Source organism: Sciurus vulgaris (genome assembly GCF_902686455.1).
Source record: "Sciurus vulgaris genome assembly, chromosome: 12".
NCBI classification, from domain to species: Eukaryota; Metazoa; Chordata; class Mammalia; order Rodentia; family Sciuridae; genus Sciurus; species Sciurus vulgaris.
The window spans coordinates 1603335-1619204 of NC_136473.1; the positions used below are offsets into that span (position 1 = coordinate 1603335).

The 15870-nt window shown below is 57.6% G+C and overlaps 1 protein-coding gene and 1 long non-coding RNA gene across 2 annotated transcripts in view; one reads left to right on the plus strand and one right to left on the minus strand.

Annotated features, from left to right (window-relative positions):
- The window catches only part of SIPA1L2 (signal induced proliferation associated 1 like 2), a 124900-nt gene that overhangs the window by 15852 nt on the left and 93178 nt on the right, over positions 1 to 15870 (minus strand). Inside the window, 8 exon segments of the mRNA XM_079106489.1 lie at positions 306 to 525; positions 1144 to 1294; positions 4284 to 4508; positions 8182 to 8570; positions 9099 to 9202; positions 9799 to 9899; positions 11111 to 11194; positions 12654 to 12911. Coding sequence (XP_078962615.1) covers positions 306 to 525; positions 1144 to 1294; positions 4284 to 4508; positions 8182 to 8570; positions 9099 to 9202; positions 9799 to 9899; positions 11111 to 11194; positions 12654 to 12911 — 1532 coding nt within the window.
- Positions 6548 to 7684, plus strand: LOC306641875. The gene is made up of 2 exons (XR_013758329.1): positions 6548 to 6719; positions 7239 to 7684. It is a non-coding gene; the product is annotated as an uncharacterized lncRNA (long non-coding RNA).

Below are 15870 nucleotides of genomic sequence, written 5' to 3' on the forward strand. Positions count from 1 at the left end.
AGCCGCCCTTAATGATCAGCTCAGGTGCTTCTCCCCAGGGGGCAGAGCAGCAGAGACATGGAACACAAGTCACCATGTGACTTGATGCAAGTGTGGCACTCTAAGTTTTAGCTCCCGTGCAAACAGGTAATTTTGCCTGACTTTTAAAAAAATCTCCATTCTGGAGCTTTTACATTTGAAAATCACTTGAAAGCAAAAGCATACATGATGTCAAAGACACGCATTCAAAAACCAACCCCACCTGCACGGGACACCCTGCAGGCCTGAGCCGGGCCTGTGGCGGGCGGCGCCTGCATGGCACTTACTTCTCAGGCTCCCCATGCTGGGCGCCGGGTGGGTCCGGGGCGGCAGCGTGCTGTGGTAGGGCGGCGTGGTGCTGAACAGGATGTCGTTGGGCAGCGCTTGGTCAAGGATGGAGCTGCGGGAACTGCCGAAGGAGGAGCCCCTGCGATTGCTGCACACGCTCTCGTCAGAGAGGGTGCGGTACAGCGACCTCCTCGGAGACAGGTTCCCGTAGAATGAAAACTAGGGAAAAACAAGACGGGAGTGGAGGTTAAAACCAAAGGTGAGGAGCACCTCTGACTCAGCTTGGGCACCTCTCCGAGTTTCCCTGTTAGCCTGGAAAAGCTGAGCCAGGCAGGTGCCAAGGCAGGTGCGCAGGGCCCGTGTGGTCACTGGACAGTAGCCCTTTGTCCTGCATTCTATGAAATGTCATCATGAAGTCGACATGCACAGCTTTACTGATTCTGGGATGTTAAACAGGAGCCCCGTGACCTAAGCAGGCGAGAGGTCCTGGAAAAGCCAAGGCTGCCAGTCAGGAAGGAGCTAGGCACAGCCACACTGGCACTGGCCTGACGGAGTGACCACATTTTAATGGTAGCCAAGTTCTCTATCAGTGAACTACAAGTTCCCATCTTATCTAAAAACAAAACAATCTGGATACCATGCCTCCTAAGCCACACAATCAGGCTAAGAAACATGCTCTTAGGTCAGTGAAGTCTACTGGCCTTCGGCTCTGCCTGCCACGACGCAGGGCCTCGGGAGAGGGCGAGTGGGGCGTGGAAGAGTGGGGTCTTTCCCCGCAGAACCTCGCGGTGCTGCAGACGTGCTTCCAGAAGCTCCAAGACCCCAGGACACGCTCACCTTTCTTCTCCCCTCCTCCACTAAGGGGCTGTCAGGAAGCATCAGTTTCAGAAAACCCTCTTTGGACAGGACGTGTTGCGTTTCTGAAACGGCGTCTCCCACGGTCTGATGGTGACCTGCTGCGGACATGACGTCCACCTCACTGTACATCCTGTTGACACAAACAACAGAGTCAGCAGCAGCCACTGGTCAAGTGCTGGGCAGTGAGAAGGAAACGGGTGGCCAGGCTGGCCATGCACCGTCCCCGGGGGCCACTGTGGCTCTTGCGCTGCTTCTCACCCTGCGTGAATCGACCGGGATGCCAGACTTCTGAACAAGGCAGAAGCGAACTGGATCCTGAGACCAGCCAACCTTTCCTCGCCCAAGCTGTCAGAACACAGCTGAATAACTCGTCAGACCGAAGCAGAGAACAGAGCTCACCAGGCCCACGGCCAACCCCGTGGCTCTCGGGCTGCAGAAGGTCACCTGGAGAGCCTGAGGGCTAACAGCGATCACCTCAGTGTGTGCAAGCATGTTTTATTATGGGGAGCTTCACAGACTTACTTGGATAAATAAAGCAACTGTCTCCCTTGATTATCAGGATATGAAAATACGTCTATATGGATAACAAAGACTGCCAAGCTGGATTACTGATTTCAGCTCTTCTGCAGGGAAAACTGGGGAATCGCTTTGGAAAGATTTACTGTGAAAAGGCAATCCAGACAGCCGAAGAGTCCTAGGACACACAGTGGTCAGCAGTGTGTCCACTTGTGGACAGTCTTTGTCACTCCGCCTGAAAGGTAAGGCCTCAGGAGTTCACAGCCTGCAGCAGTGAGCCGTACACTGAGCTCACACTGTGTGCTGAGATGCCTCTCATCCCAAAACTGAGGCCACCTCGCTGGCCTCATGTTACAGACCTCTGGGAAATCCTTTGACACACCACGGGCCTGCTCAGAGCCAGTGGGATCATCTACAGCTCCTGTGTTACCCCTGCAGGCGGAAAGGCCCCTACCCCTCCCAGCTGGACAGGCAACACTGGCCATGTGATCGGACACATGGAGAACAGCTCTGCAAGACTTTAAAGGCATCACGAGGGGCTGGTTTGAAGGTGTGACAGGACGGGGAACCCGAGACCCTGGCAGGCTCCCGCAGTCTCACAGGGAGGATCTCATCCTCATGCGACTTTACAGAGAGCTTCCGATGCTGAGGCCCAGGCGCGAGGTGCTCGCTGTAGGCCCCGTGTAGTGGAAGGCACCCAGGCTGCATGGCAGTGCATGGGCAGAGCGCACACCCAGGACAGCAGTCGCAGTGGGCTGTTTACATTTCTTCTGTTTATGACTGAAGATCACTGGCCTTCTCTGCTATGGTACTGATTTTTAAAAATGTGTGTGACGATGTGCGTACATAAGCTTCAAGGGTCTAGTCTGTGTCCATCCCTGGGGGACAGAGGTGGGCAGAACATAGCCCCTGAAGGGCCCAGGGCTGGGCAGGGGTCTGCACAGGCAAGTGCAGAAGGCAGGATGGCCAAGCAGGTGGGACCGGGCTGTGTGATGTGGAGAGAGCCCAGCCCAGGAGGCGTGGCCACGTCCAGGATCTGGGGAGGGCGTTTAGGCAGAGGGCAGTGGGAACGGGGACAGGGAGGCCTCAGCAGGGATGCTTCGAAACACATTTATGTCACTAACAAAAATGAAAAGTGAGGGCTTGCTCTGCACATGCTTCTAACGAAGCAAGAGCTGATTTCAGAGCCACATGGAACTTCTAGGGAGCGTGAACGGATGTTCCAATTTGTGCACACGGGATACCAGCATTCCCAAATTCTCGGGAGAACGTGCCGAGCGTGGCTGCCTCTTCCCACACATATCTCCCAGGACCTGGCCACAGTGCCCTGCAAAACTCCAACACTGTGAGCAACCGTGTGGCTGCCTTGCCTGGGAGACCCTCTGTGCTGCTGGACCTAAGAGGTGAGCTGCCAGGCTGGCCGGGAGCCCTGGCCCCAGCTTCTTGGGGGTCTCTACAGCCCCCTCCCTCCAACACGTCTGAGAGCACGTGGGGGCTTCCACCTGCCCCCGTCTGGGCCACCAGAGTGCAGGACTGAGGGGCTGCGCAGGGACAGGCGCCCTCTGGGCGTGCACATTGTTGCCCAGGATGCCTGCCTTCTTCTGAATGCAGGGCTGCAGTGCCAGTGGGGGACATGCAGACCTGGTTCCTGGGTGGACTGCCTAGGGGTGCTGTTATTGCGCCCGAGTCTTCCAGGGAGCCCTTTGTAACAGGTGCTGCTGTGACGTCACCAAGATGTCTGCAGATGCTTCACAGAAGGTAACACAAAGCCCACGAAACACTGCTTCCTGAGCAGCTCCTCCACAGTCACTGATGTGACCTTGGTTTTTAAGATTCCAGGTCTTTTCCGCCCGAGATGATGTCTCCCTTCGAAGGCAACTGACGGTTCTATTTAAGATGTGGCATGGTTTTCTCCTCCTCCTTCCTGAGATGGGGTCTTGCTAGGTTGTCCAGGTTGGTCTCACACTCCTGGGCTCCAGTGACCCTCATGTCTCAGTCCCCGAGCACCTGGGACTGCAGGCACAAGCCACTGTGCCTGGCTGGGGTCACTGGGTCAAGAGAGCCTCAGCCACCTCGTGACGCCCTCGCACGCTCAGTGTTTCTGGGGCTCTGTGAACACTCGGGTGAGCCAGCCCTGCTCTGCACCCTGTAAGGAGACCTCCTCACTCACCCGCAGAGGCGCCAGCAGTTGGCTGGTTACAAACTGGTGGTCAGAACTTCTCTTTCCAGGTACACGCAGCTTCCCTCCCTCCCTGCCCCACAAAACCTAACCCTGAAAAGGAAATGGGAAGTCCTGCTAGACTCTCCCGTGCTGCCACTCACACAGCAAGGGTAAGCGGCACACCGACCAGGACCCCAGCTGCCCTTGACCTTGGCAATGACAGACAACTATGCCACCCCCGACTTTTCTACTGCAGGCAGCTTTGTGAATGTGAGAGTAAAGAAGAGTTGTTTTCTTTTCCATAGAAATTAAGAAAAATGAGGACTTTGAAACAGAAATATAAATGCCAACATTTAAAGCATTTAAAAACACATTTCTAGATTACTATCTCCCCCATCTTCGAAAGGCCCAACACTGTCCAGAGAACGGCCAGCCACCTTACCGGGCACATTCTGCCACTTCAGGCTCCTCAGCTGGTGGACTGTCCTCTGACTTCTTCCAGCCAATGACATACTGGTTGACTGCCCCTTGCCTGTGGTAGGGCTTGGACACAGAGCCGGGAAGCTGTGGACCGCCGCCGTGAGACACGATATAGACTTTGGAGGTGTCCAGAGACCCGCTACTTTTGGAACAGTGAGCCGACGGGCTCCCCGAATGGCGGGAACCACTGAGGAGAGAACAGGAGGCAGAGCATCAGACCCGGCGGCGGGCACAGCCAGCAGGCCCAGCCTTCCCTGGGGTCCCTGTCCACAGCAGGTTGGCTCACAGGCAGGGCAGGCTTCCTCGCCACAGTCTCGCTGGAGAGCCTCCCCTGCAGAGGCCCCAGGAGCCCACGTGCAACCTGCTGCAAGCTGCCGGAAGGACTAGGAAGACAGGAAACACAGGGGCAGAGTGAGGAACGAGAGGAAGCTCAAGGGCACCCAGTCTCTAGTGTCCCGGGACAGGCCGGTGCCATGCCCACCTGACAGGCAGCAGTGGGGCACCCCACCGACAGCCGGCCAGGACCTGGAGGGTGGCCTGCCGTGCGTGGGAGCAGCAGTGTGCAGGCAGAGCACAGGCTCCGGCAGAACCATGCCAGCGTGTACCATCAGCCCGCAAGAATGCAGCTGGGGACAGGCGGGACACTGGGTGACCACGTCGCTGAGACTAGATACACTGTAGCAGTCACTCAAGTTTCCCCTGACATGACCAAATTAGACATCTTTGAAAATATGTAATGTTTCACATGATCCTGAGTCCTCTGTATTTTCCATTTGTTCTATACGACCTATTTTTCTAAGTTAGACTTGCTTAAAAATGTCTTTTATTCCTTTAGTAACATATTTTAAAGTTAATGCTAAGAACCAGGTCCATCTGCTCAGGACCAGCAGCAGACTCAGCTTGGGAGCAGCATCATGGTGACGTTTCCCCGTGGCCAGGAGCACCCAAGATCGCTGGCACTCCACACTCCACACTCCACGCGTTCTTTCTTTCCAAATCTCCATGTTAGTGTTGTTCTGCCAACTTCCACCGTTTGCATTGAGGGCATGGTGATGTGGGTAACGTGGCCCACCAAACAACCATGCAGGCTTTGCTGGGGCATCCGGAGCAGCTCCCTGAGGTTCAGGTCATCTGCAAGGCCAGGGTCAGCCTGGCAGGAAGACTAGTGCCCTGCCCCCCAAGGAGGAGTACAGGAGAAAACCCGAGTCCAGCTCAGCCTGCTGACCGGACGGCTCTGCCCTCTCCCTCCCTATGGCGAGTGCAGGGTACCTGTGGGGGCTTCAGAGCCCCTCCCTCCTGACGGCAGCCCTGGGGTTGGGCTGTGCACAGGTGTGCTCCTCGGTGGGGAGAACCCAGAGGAGCCTGACGGAGGGACAGACCCTGTGACCAGCAGGGTGGGTCCTGTGCTGCCGACTTCCCAGGTGACCCAGGGCTGGTTAGCGAACCTGGTAAATGAGCACATAAGGAGCACTCTTAGTTCCTGTCTTCACTCTGCAAGGCCTCAAAGGCCTGCTGGGTGCCGAGGATACAGGGGGACAAGCGGCCATGCCCAGCAGCTGTGACACAGGACACCCATGAGGGGAGGGGACAGTGGTGAGGAGCAGCTTCTTGGGGGGAAAGCACCCATGACGTCAGCGGGTGGATGCAGTGAAGAGGTCACAGTGTGTGACAGGGACACCGCATGTTTGCGGGCAGGGGTCACTTCAGCCAGAAGGCCCCCTGCCCCAGTCGAGTACATTCTGCTCCTCTGCTACTTGGGCTTCCCCCAGCGACACCCAGACACTGGCAGGGGCCTCAGCTCCGTGATGACCGCACACCAGTGGGACCCAGGGAGAAGGGGCCACGCCTCCTGAGGGGTGCAGAGCCTCGGTAGAGCCTGGTGGCGGAGTCACACAGAACAGCACGCTGTGAGCTCGGCCTGCCCCTGCACGGGCCCAGGGCAGACAGGAGGAAGCACCAAAGGGCTCCACTCGAGGACTGGCTCCCACACGGCACACACCCAGTGCCAGTGGACGCAGCCCAGCGTGAAGGCCCAGGCCCCGCTGCCCACACCTGCTGGCAGGAGCAGGAGGGCAGGCTGCGGGCATTCAGGCTGGCACTTCCCATCCTTCCCGACGTGACCCGCTGAACTGGAAGACCCCTTCAAATGCCTTGAACGCCCCTTCCTCTGTCGATACACGAGCCTGCTCTAAGGCAGTCTCCCGGACACTTTGCTCCACACTAAGAGTAAACCTTCTGACACCAACTGCATTCGTCGCAGGGCAGTGCCAATCAGTCAGCTGCTGAACAAAACCCGAACCCCGGAAAAGACGTCAGAGGCTGCAAGGTCCCAAGATGGCTTTTACAGAATGGATGGCGACTCCTGACTGTTGCTGAAACTGAGACAGAAATAACTCAGGTGACCCAGCTCTCTGTGATCCTCGACTCTTTCAGTCCGCGGGTATTAAACTTGGTCACGTTACTAACAGAACTGGTAGAGAGTAGAAGGGATGTCTCCTGTGGAAACGACTCCGCACCCCACTCTCTCCCCCTCGGCCTCAACAGCAGAAGACAATCCCTGGTGGACTCCAAGGAGCTCTGGGTCTGCTGCCCCTTCTGGCCAGGTGATGTTGGGCTGCCCTGTGGGCAGTGGTCATGTTCATCACGCTCAGATACACCGTCTGCTGGTCAGACTCCCAGCCTGGCAGAAGCCCGCTGCCCTAGGCAATGCCATCCCAGGCCACGGTGATGAAAGCCAAGGACACGTGTGGAGATCTGAGGGGGTGGGGTCATTGCAGACCCTAGAGGAGACCATGTCCTGCCTGGGGACAGAGGGGATAAGCACAGGAGGCCGGCAGGTGGCAGGGGCCTTTTAGTGGTGAGGGCAAAGCTAAGATCTTGGAAGGCTGTCACATGGAGCCTAAGGTCAGGGACCCAGTCTTGGGCCACATCCTTTGAGATGTTGGGCCAGGCGGAACCTGGATAGTTCTGGGTGTTTTTGTTACATAAGCCAGAAGTCCCACTTTGGTCGTATGAACCAGTGAGAATTTTCCCTACCTGGTAACATGTGCCTGAGTGACAGTGTCCCTCAGAGTGGCCAGGGGAGGACCCGCAGAGAAAGCCGAGGAACAGAGGACCGTCCCTGTGAACCCCATGGGCCACCAGGACCACCCCTGAAGAAATGCTCATCTCAGCACTAGGCTGGGGCACTATCCTGTTACAAGTTCTTCCAGCTCCGCCCAGCAGAAGGGTTTGGAGAAGTCAGGGACTTGGGGCAAGTCAGGGAGGCCTCAGAAATGTGGCACAAAATACCGGTGGACGTCACTCTGAGGTGTTCAATCCCCTCCCTCCACAGACCAAACAGATGAGGTGAAGACAAAGTCAGACAGGAGTTCAAAAACACTCACACCCCCAGAAGCCACATCTGCACTTGCATACAGCTGTAGCTGTAGCTGACATCTGTTTAAAGTCCCACTGCCAAGCTGAACGCCTTGCTGCTGACTGTCCCACGCAGAGAGCCAGGGTGCCAGGCCTCAGGAGCAGGGCGGGCTCCGCACCTGCATGTGGGGGCCCGGGTCCCCTGCATGCACCCTCCCCTCGTTCCCTGTCACTGCACCAGCCCTGCCTCTGCTCCAAAGCTGTGTGTGGGTGGGTCCCAGGTAGCACTGGGAGAGACCTCAGTGGCCTGGCTGGAGCAATCGGCAACTTTCCTTCAAGTTCAGAGAAGGGAAAGCAAACCACACGTGACTTAACACACTCACCTCGACGACTGGGTTTTAGAAACAAGCCTGTCCCCTGAAGTCACAGAGCGGGGCCTCAGGCCCCCAGCCCTTGCCTCCAGAGGGTGGGTGTCCAGGCAGGCACAGCCCACAGAGGCTCACCTGGAACGAGATGACGTCTCGCTGAGGTCGCCCATGCTGCCCTCAGCTGCGCTGCCAGCGGAGATGGCGGAGGCATAAGTGTGCACAGCGTACATCGCAGCCTGCTCATCCTCAGGCCCCGGGGTGTCAGCCGCATCAGCCCACTGCTCAGCCCGGCCGTGGATCAGGGACCTGCTGCCCGTCAGGTGGACGGGGCCGAGGATGGTGGCGGGCATGCACGGGGCTGTGTCAATGCCGCTGTCAGTGGACGCCCCTTTGATGTAGGTCAGCCCCAGCAACTCGGGGTCCATCAGGTCCCCCGACCCAAAGTGCTTGTCGTCACTGTTGCTGGAGGTGTTGCTGGAGAGCGTGTTGCTGCTGGAGTGACTGGAGCAACTTTTATCTCCAACCTGGGGAGAGAACAGAGTGCTCAGGAATCCCGGGCGCTGCTGCTGGGGTGGGGCGGGCCAGCACCGCTCTCCTCGCACACGGGCTGGTTCGGGGCAGGGTCTCTGAGTCACTGTCCAGTAGCTTAAGTTCAGGGGGCATCTTTTCTGTGAGTCTTTGTTCAAACATGGGTGCATGGAGCACTGCTGTGAAGTGGCGCATGAGAAATCGGCGGCAGGGCCCGGGACAGGCAGATGGGGTGAGCCCCGACGCAGGGCCGGGTCAGCCGCGGCCTCCCTGTGCCTGCGGCACTGAGCTCCTGAGGCTCCTGGGCAGTCCGCAGAGGGAACACACGCAAGGAGCGTTCGCAGCCGCGAAGCACCACGCAAACACAAGCTCCCGGGAGCCCCAACCACGCTGAGGGCGCAAGAGATGGAATGGGTCCAAGAAGGACGCGAGGCCCGGGGTCCCTGGCTTCCCTGGGCTCGGGCAGCATGGCTGTCACCACAGCCTAGAAGACCAACTGGCCTCATGTAAGACCAAGGACTTACGTGAGAGAGCTTACTGGGGGAATCTCGGCAGCTTCCCTCCTTCTGCAGGGCTCGCTCCTTATAGGAGCCCAGGACTTTGGAAGGCGGGCCATGCCATTTGGTTTCTGCCAAGAGAGGAGTGGAGACTCAGTTTCCAGTGTCAGCAAAGAAAGAAAACAGGACCAAGAACAAGGTTTGGTAAACATGAGCAGATTGTGGTCCCAGGTCTTCCCGTTCCTACCAACGGATAAGCCACGAGAGTAGGCAGAATAACCACCAGAGGACAGCTTCCATTTCCACAAGCAATATACCACGGCCACCCCGAGCCAGCGCCAGCCACCACGGCCACTGCCAACCACCACGGCCACCGCCAACCACCACAGGTACCGCCAACCACCATAGCCACCACGGCCACCCAGAGCCAGCGCCAGCCACCACGGCCACCACCAACCACCACAGCCACCACGGCCACCCAGAGCCACCATCAGCCACCACAGCCACCCAGAGCCACCATCAGCCACCACAGCCACCCAGAGCCACCATCAGCCACCACAGCCACCCAGAGCCACCCAGCCAGCTCCAGCCACCACAGACCCCAGTCACACCCTCCTGTCAGGAGACCCGGGAGGTGTCCTCAGCCTGTGAGGAGATGCCCACCGGTCATGGGCTGAACGAACGCCGGAAGGCAAGGGAGCAGTGGTGGTCACTCTGTCCCCGTTACCTGGGAGCCGGCTTCCTTCCACGGTGTCCTCATGCTCCCTGGCTCCGTCACACTCCAGAGGGCCTGGGGCCTGGTGCTCAGGCAGCAGAGGGGACTGGCACCTGGGAAGAAGGCAGACTGAGCACCTCTCCGCCAGCCCACCTGTGGGCAGGGATGGCACGCGGGCTGCAGGGCAGAGAGCCCTCAGGGAAGCTGCTTTCTGGGGGACGCACAAGCAGCAGTTTCCCGACCCCGCCAGAGAAACCAAGGCACCAGGAATCGGGGCTCTGGCGGCACTGAGGGTCCAGGGCACTGGTGACAGCTTTCACAGGTGGAGTGCTGACCGCGGCAGGGGCTGAGGGACCGCCCAGGCCAGCGCCCTGCCACCCGGGAGGACCCCTGCTTTTGGCTGTTTCCCTTGTGCCCAGAACACTCACACATCTGTTTGTTACATTGTTCTAAGGAAAAGAATACAATTAACTCTAGATTATATCCACGTGGGCTCTGTTTCATGGAAACCCAATGTAGGAAAATATACTCTCGGGAAAGAAAGAGAACTATTCACATTACAATGTGATCCTTACTTCCAGAATCCAGGTCACAGATCCTAGTGCACAGAAAGTCAGAAAAAGACTTCCTACCTATTCCAGAAGAAGGAAACCTCCCTTGTGTTAGTAAGTAACAACTTAGAAAAACTACTTGACATACAGCTTTCAGGAACTGTCTACCATCCACACAAGAACCACCTACTCCTAAGCTCAAGCCATGGTGCTGGGCCAGGCTGAGTTCCTGCGGAGGCAGAGACCTAAGGCGCCCCTTCGGGACAGAACTGGGCCGTGCTGGGTCCGCATCAGTGCACAGGTCTGGGCTCGGGATTCAGTGTCTGTGCCCAGAGCTGCTCTGGTGCCTGAGCTGCTGGCTTCTGCAGACCTTTGCACAACCAGGGCCACTCAGTCACGTGTGTCAAGGTGACTCTGCTGCTTCCCCAGTGGGGGTCGGCCTCGGGCACCTAACCCGTTTCCTTTCTCTGATTCTGAGTGGTGGCTCCTCACTGGCAACTTATGTGAGGGAGAAGTACCCATGAGGCTATCTGCAGAGTCCCCAAATCCTTACCCTTCACGCTGAGAAAACCCTTCCTCACCAAAAAGAAGCACAAAGGCGGGCCCGGAGCACAGGCCCTGCTGGTGCCGCAGAGGCTCACTGCCCTGCACCAGATGCGTACTGAAGGCAGACATTCCCCACATGGCCTGTGCGTGCAGGAGGTGCACAGTAAATGTTTTAAAACAGGCCACACCAGTCCTCCAAGGAGAGCAGAAAGGTAAGCAGGCAGTACCCGTCATAGCCCACTGGTGGTCTCCAGGGTCCACTCCCAGCGGGTCCAGGGTCGCTGGCGGATGACTGGTTGCTGGGAGAGCTTCTGAAAGATAGAGCAGAGCCATCACTGGGGCACTGAGTGCCTGCCCGGCACCGCAACCTGAACTGTGGGACAAAAACTTCACTTTCACAGTGACGAGGAGGAAGAAGACCACAAGGCAGTGTCAACAGAGAAAACCGCAGGGCATTAACCCGGAACTGGTGCTGTGCGGAGGTTCCAGGCAGCTTCCAGTGGGCAATCTGCACAGGCCAGGTCCTCCACTTGCAGGTTCAAAGCACAGGGAGTGACCCCCAGTGAACGAGGGCAAACCAGGAACACGGCCTAGGGCTGCCAGGAAAACCACTAACTCCTGCCACGCGGAGCTCTGTGCAGGCTGCGCTTTGGCGCCACACCAGATCCTGTGCAGAAAGCGAGACTGAAATCTGGCAAAACTATTTGTTTTTCACACGTCTACTGAATGGGATCCTGTTGTCTTTCATTTCACAAAAATGAGTGGCATTGTGAAACGCACTCGAGGGGACGTGCTCGGCCCCGGCTACAGGAACCCCGCGGTGCTCCTGCGCAAGGGCCCTCCTGCAGGCGCCTCCCCAGTGCGGCCTGCTGAAGCGCCTCTGTCCACAGCTGCTGGGTGGTGGGTGACCCCAGCAGGCTTCGGAGCAAGCAGACCCAGACCCCAGCGTTCCTGCATCTGCGGGCACGAGGTACCCTCGCGTTCACGGCACGGATCCTGGTTAGCACTCCTACAGGCTCGCTCTGGGGCAGGCCTGTTTCTAAGCACGTCACCTTTGTGAGCCCAGTCTCAGCACGTCCTGATGAAGTCTCGTTACCGTGCCTAGTTGCCAGATGAGGAAACTGGGGCTTGGAGGGGAGTGACAGGCCCCAGGGAATGGCACGCCAAGTGTGCTGGAGTGGAGTCCAGCCCGGGCAGCTGTCTCCTGGCCCATGCTGACAATAGTCGGGCCAGCGCCTCACAAGCCTCGCTATACGTTCCTGCACCTCCACAGCCATAAGTCAAAACAGGAGGCACCATGCCCTGTAGCAGGGCAAGGTCACTGCTACGCCCGACACAGCACCAGCTCCCAGCGCTCCTGAGAGTCACGGTAAACACCTGCCTTCTTTCACTGAGAAGCTGACTTCAGAATCAGCTCTTGCCTGGACCGAGCACCGGAGAGCTGCTCACACTCCAGGTGCCTCCAGACGGGGACCTGTCTCCTGTGCACCTGGTTATGCTCCTGCTTCTCCGGAAGCACATACAGAGCAGTTCTGGGAATCCTCCCAAGATGGTCTGGAGGGCCAGCGGACAGGGAGGGTCCCATGAAGGGGAGGGCTGAAGCCTCAGGGCATGTGAGCATCTTACCAGCACCAGGGCAGGATGGAGAGGGCTGAACCCAGGGCCCGCCTCTGAGGCCTGCCTGCCTGGCAGCGTTCAGAGCACACTGACGCTTCCAAGCGCCCAGCTGGAGTCCCACGAGGGCCATCCCTAGGGTGGCACCAGCCTTACCTTGTACCGTCAGGCAGCTTCCGGTCAAAGGAGGTGCTGCGGGGGATGGCGGCCTGGGCCTGCTGGAGCAGCTGCTGGCACTGCAGGCGGTCAGGAGTGCTGGGCACGGGGGAGGCTCTGGGGAGGGGCTGCAGGGCAGGGCCAGGCACCCGGTGCCAGGTGGTGTTCCTCCTGAAGGGGGTCTTGTACTCGCAGGGCGTGCCCTCGCTGTCCAGCTTGTACTCCACCATGGGGATCCGGCACAGCTCGGAGCAGCCCCTGTTGGCCAGCGGGGATGGTGAGGGCGCCCTGGAGCCGCGGCTTGAGGGGTGCCAGAGCGCCTTCAGGACAAACGGGCAGTGGGTCTGCCCAAAGGAGCTCTCGCTGACAAAGGCGTCACTTCCCAGGTGGCTCAGCTCTCCTCCCACTGAAAGGCGGCCTGTGGCCATCACCAGGCCACTGTGCCAGGCTGGGAGGAGCGGGACAGGTGCGTGGCTACTCAGACTCAGCACCTCCTTAGTGCTAAGGGGTGGCTGTCCCCCACCCGGGGACCCGGGGAAGGATCCACACCTGGCACAAGAGGCCTCTCCGACACCGTGGCTGCCGAGTGGTAAGTTACTCCTCTGCTGTCACTGAAGAACCCAAAACCCACATACACCAGACTCCCTCTCAAAGTCACATGCCGGGGACGTGGCCAGCCCCGGGCTCCATGGTCCTCTTAGGCAGACACCCACTTTCCTGTTTATGCAACCGTCACATGTGCCCAAACCCATTGAGCAGCTCACCTCCACCGAGGAGTACCACGCCCAGCTCACCTCCACTGAGCTCTGGGGCCCAACGAGCAGGAGACATGCTCTCTCTGTCCAGGTGCCCTGTGGGAGCTGCTGAGTGCCGTGGTCAGTCCACTCAGGGCCCAGGCCTGGGCTGGTGGGCCCGCACTGGCTCCTCTGTCCTTCCCTGACCCTCATCCTACAAACCCCCACAAGGGTCTCATCCAAAATCTTCACACCTCTTCATGGCTGAGGGACTCACTCCATGGCCCCTGCCCAGGGCCGTCTCTCCCAAGTGCCTCCAGGATCCCGCTGCCAAACAGCCCACAAGGCAATGCATGCCAGAGGATGGGGCAGTGGGCACAGGAGACGGCTTCTTTCTTATTGGTTTACATTTTCAACTGATGCTTGGATTCATTTTATTAAGTAAGTTTGGGATAACTTGAAAATATGAATAGGCTTTTCGACAAAAGGTTTCACGCAATCTCAACAGTAAGTATTTAAGATGAAAATTTAACTTCGGAATGGAGACACTCTCTAAGTGTAAAAGAAACAAACTATCCCACTACTGTTTAACACTTGTAGGATGTTGAAATGGTAATATTTTGGTGATAAGTCTTTTGTTAAGGTTACCAGAAAATCCAACATTAAATATTCCTATTAGATATTCCTGCTGTAGAAGAACCCGCCAAATAATAACCTGGTCTACACAGAGTCCCTTGCACACATTTTGTCTTCTCCCAATTGGAGCCACAGGGTGGCTCCTGACTGGCAATGCGATTCCCAACTTTGCCCAAATCTCACCCCCATGAGGTTTGCCAACTCTGAAGAGACAAGTGCAAAGCCCAGCAGACCATGGTGTGAATCTGAAAAGAGGTGTGTGTCCACACAGGTGCCCTGGGTGGCAGTGGCTGGACTTCAGGGCTCACCCGCCCCCAGGGAAGGCACCTTTGGACACGAGCCACGTGACTGCACACAGAGCCCCACCTCTGGCTTGTGATGACCCTACTCACAGTCCAGGATGGACCGGTCTGTGACTAGCTCCATGCTTTAGACTCTGGCTAGTGCACAGGTATTACCGTCAGGCACTGCGCACGGCCGGCCTGCCTCTCCAGGAGTCTGCATGCTTCTAGGGCTGAGGAGAATATATCTTCAACCACTATGTACATACGGCATCAAGAGTACTGAACGTGGATGATAAGCTGTAACAGATTTTAAATGCCTCACCTGTATCAGAGACTGGAAACTATAGTCATGTACTCAGAAATCAGTCACATACCACTTTTCCAGAGTCTAAGAAACATGAAAAACACAGCCTGAAAAGCCTTTAGTCCAGGAAAGCCTCAGTGGCCCTGTGCCAAGCTGGTGTGGTTCTCACCTTGTCACTCTCTGAAGTCAGCACTGGGGCTCCCCTGGGTCACCTCCTAGAGAGCCATCCATGTGCCCAAATGACTCGTCAGTCCCTCAAGACCTTCAGCCTGGAAAGCAGGATCAAGTTTCCCACTAACTGCACAGTGCAAACAGACCATCAGGCTCCTCCCAGCCAGCCTGCAGAGCCGTCTGGGCAGGGGGCAGGGCACAGGACGACAGCAGTCTCAGATCTGAGCACCGGGAAATCACTCCATCTGCCACACGGGCCATGCCGTTAGCGTCCGCGGTCGAGGCTGGCGCTCTCCCTAGACATTCTAGGTCACCATGAACACTCTTAGTCGCCCTTACCTCTGCTAGAGTAAGGACTACTCCTTAAAAGAGCATGCCTCCATTATCAATAGAGTAAAAACATTCCCGTCTTTTTCAAAATTATCGTGAAAAACTGAACAAGAGACAAACTACCTCAACTGTGAACAGGAAGTGGAGATTCACGAGACTAAAACATGCGTGTGAGTTTGGAAGGTGGGCAGAAGAACGCAGGGTTTAACAGAGCCCAGGAAGGCGGAGGCCAAGGGAGTGCAGGGGACAACAGAGGCAACGTCAGGCCCCCAAGAAACACCGGGGGCGGGGTGGGCACCAGCCACAGCAGGGGCCATGGAAGGAGGGGCTAAAGACCTGGGTCTGCCTAGAAAGCGGGCCGCCAAGGGAAGTTTGGCCCCAGGCCTGCAGTCCCAAGGGCACCCGGGCAGCCAGCCCTTCCCCTACCTCTGAGGCAAGGGCGAGCACCCAGGGCTCCTAAAGGATGCAGACTCCAGGCCTGGAGCACTGTGGGCAGCAGGGGCACAGTAAAGGCCGAGCCAGGCTCTCCTGGAAAGACGGGCCCAGGCCAGGGCTCCTTCCTCCAGCCCTGCTTCACAACGTTTCCTTCCAAGAGGAGCAGGCCATGCCCTGTCAGAGGACACACCCAGGCCTTGCAGTGACACTCATCCACCAACCAGGTCCTCAGAGAATAAGGAGGAACTCTTGGTATTTAAAGCCACAATGCCAAATCTGAAACTGTGATTCTATTAAGACAGTCAGAAGGTAAACCGAGGAAC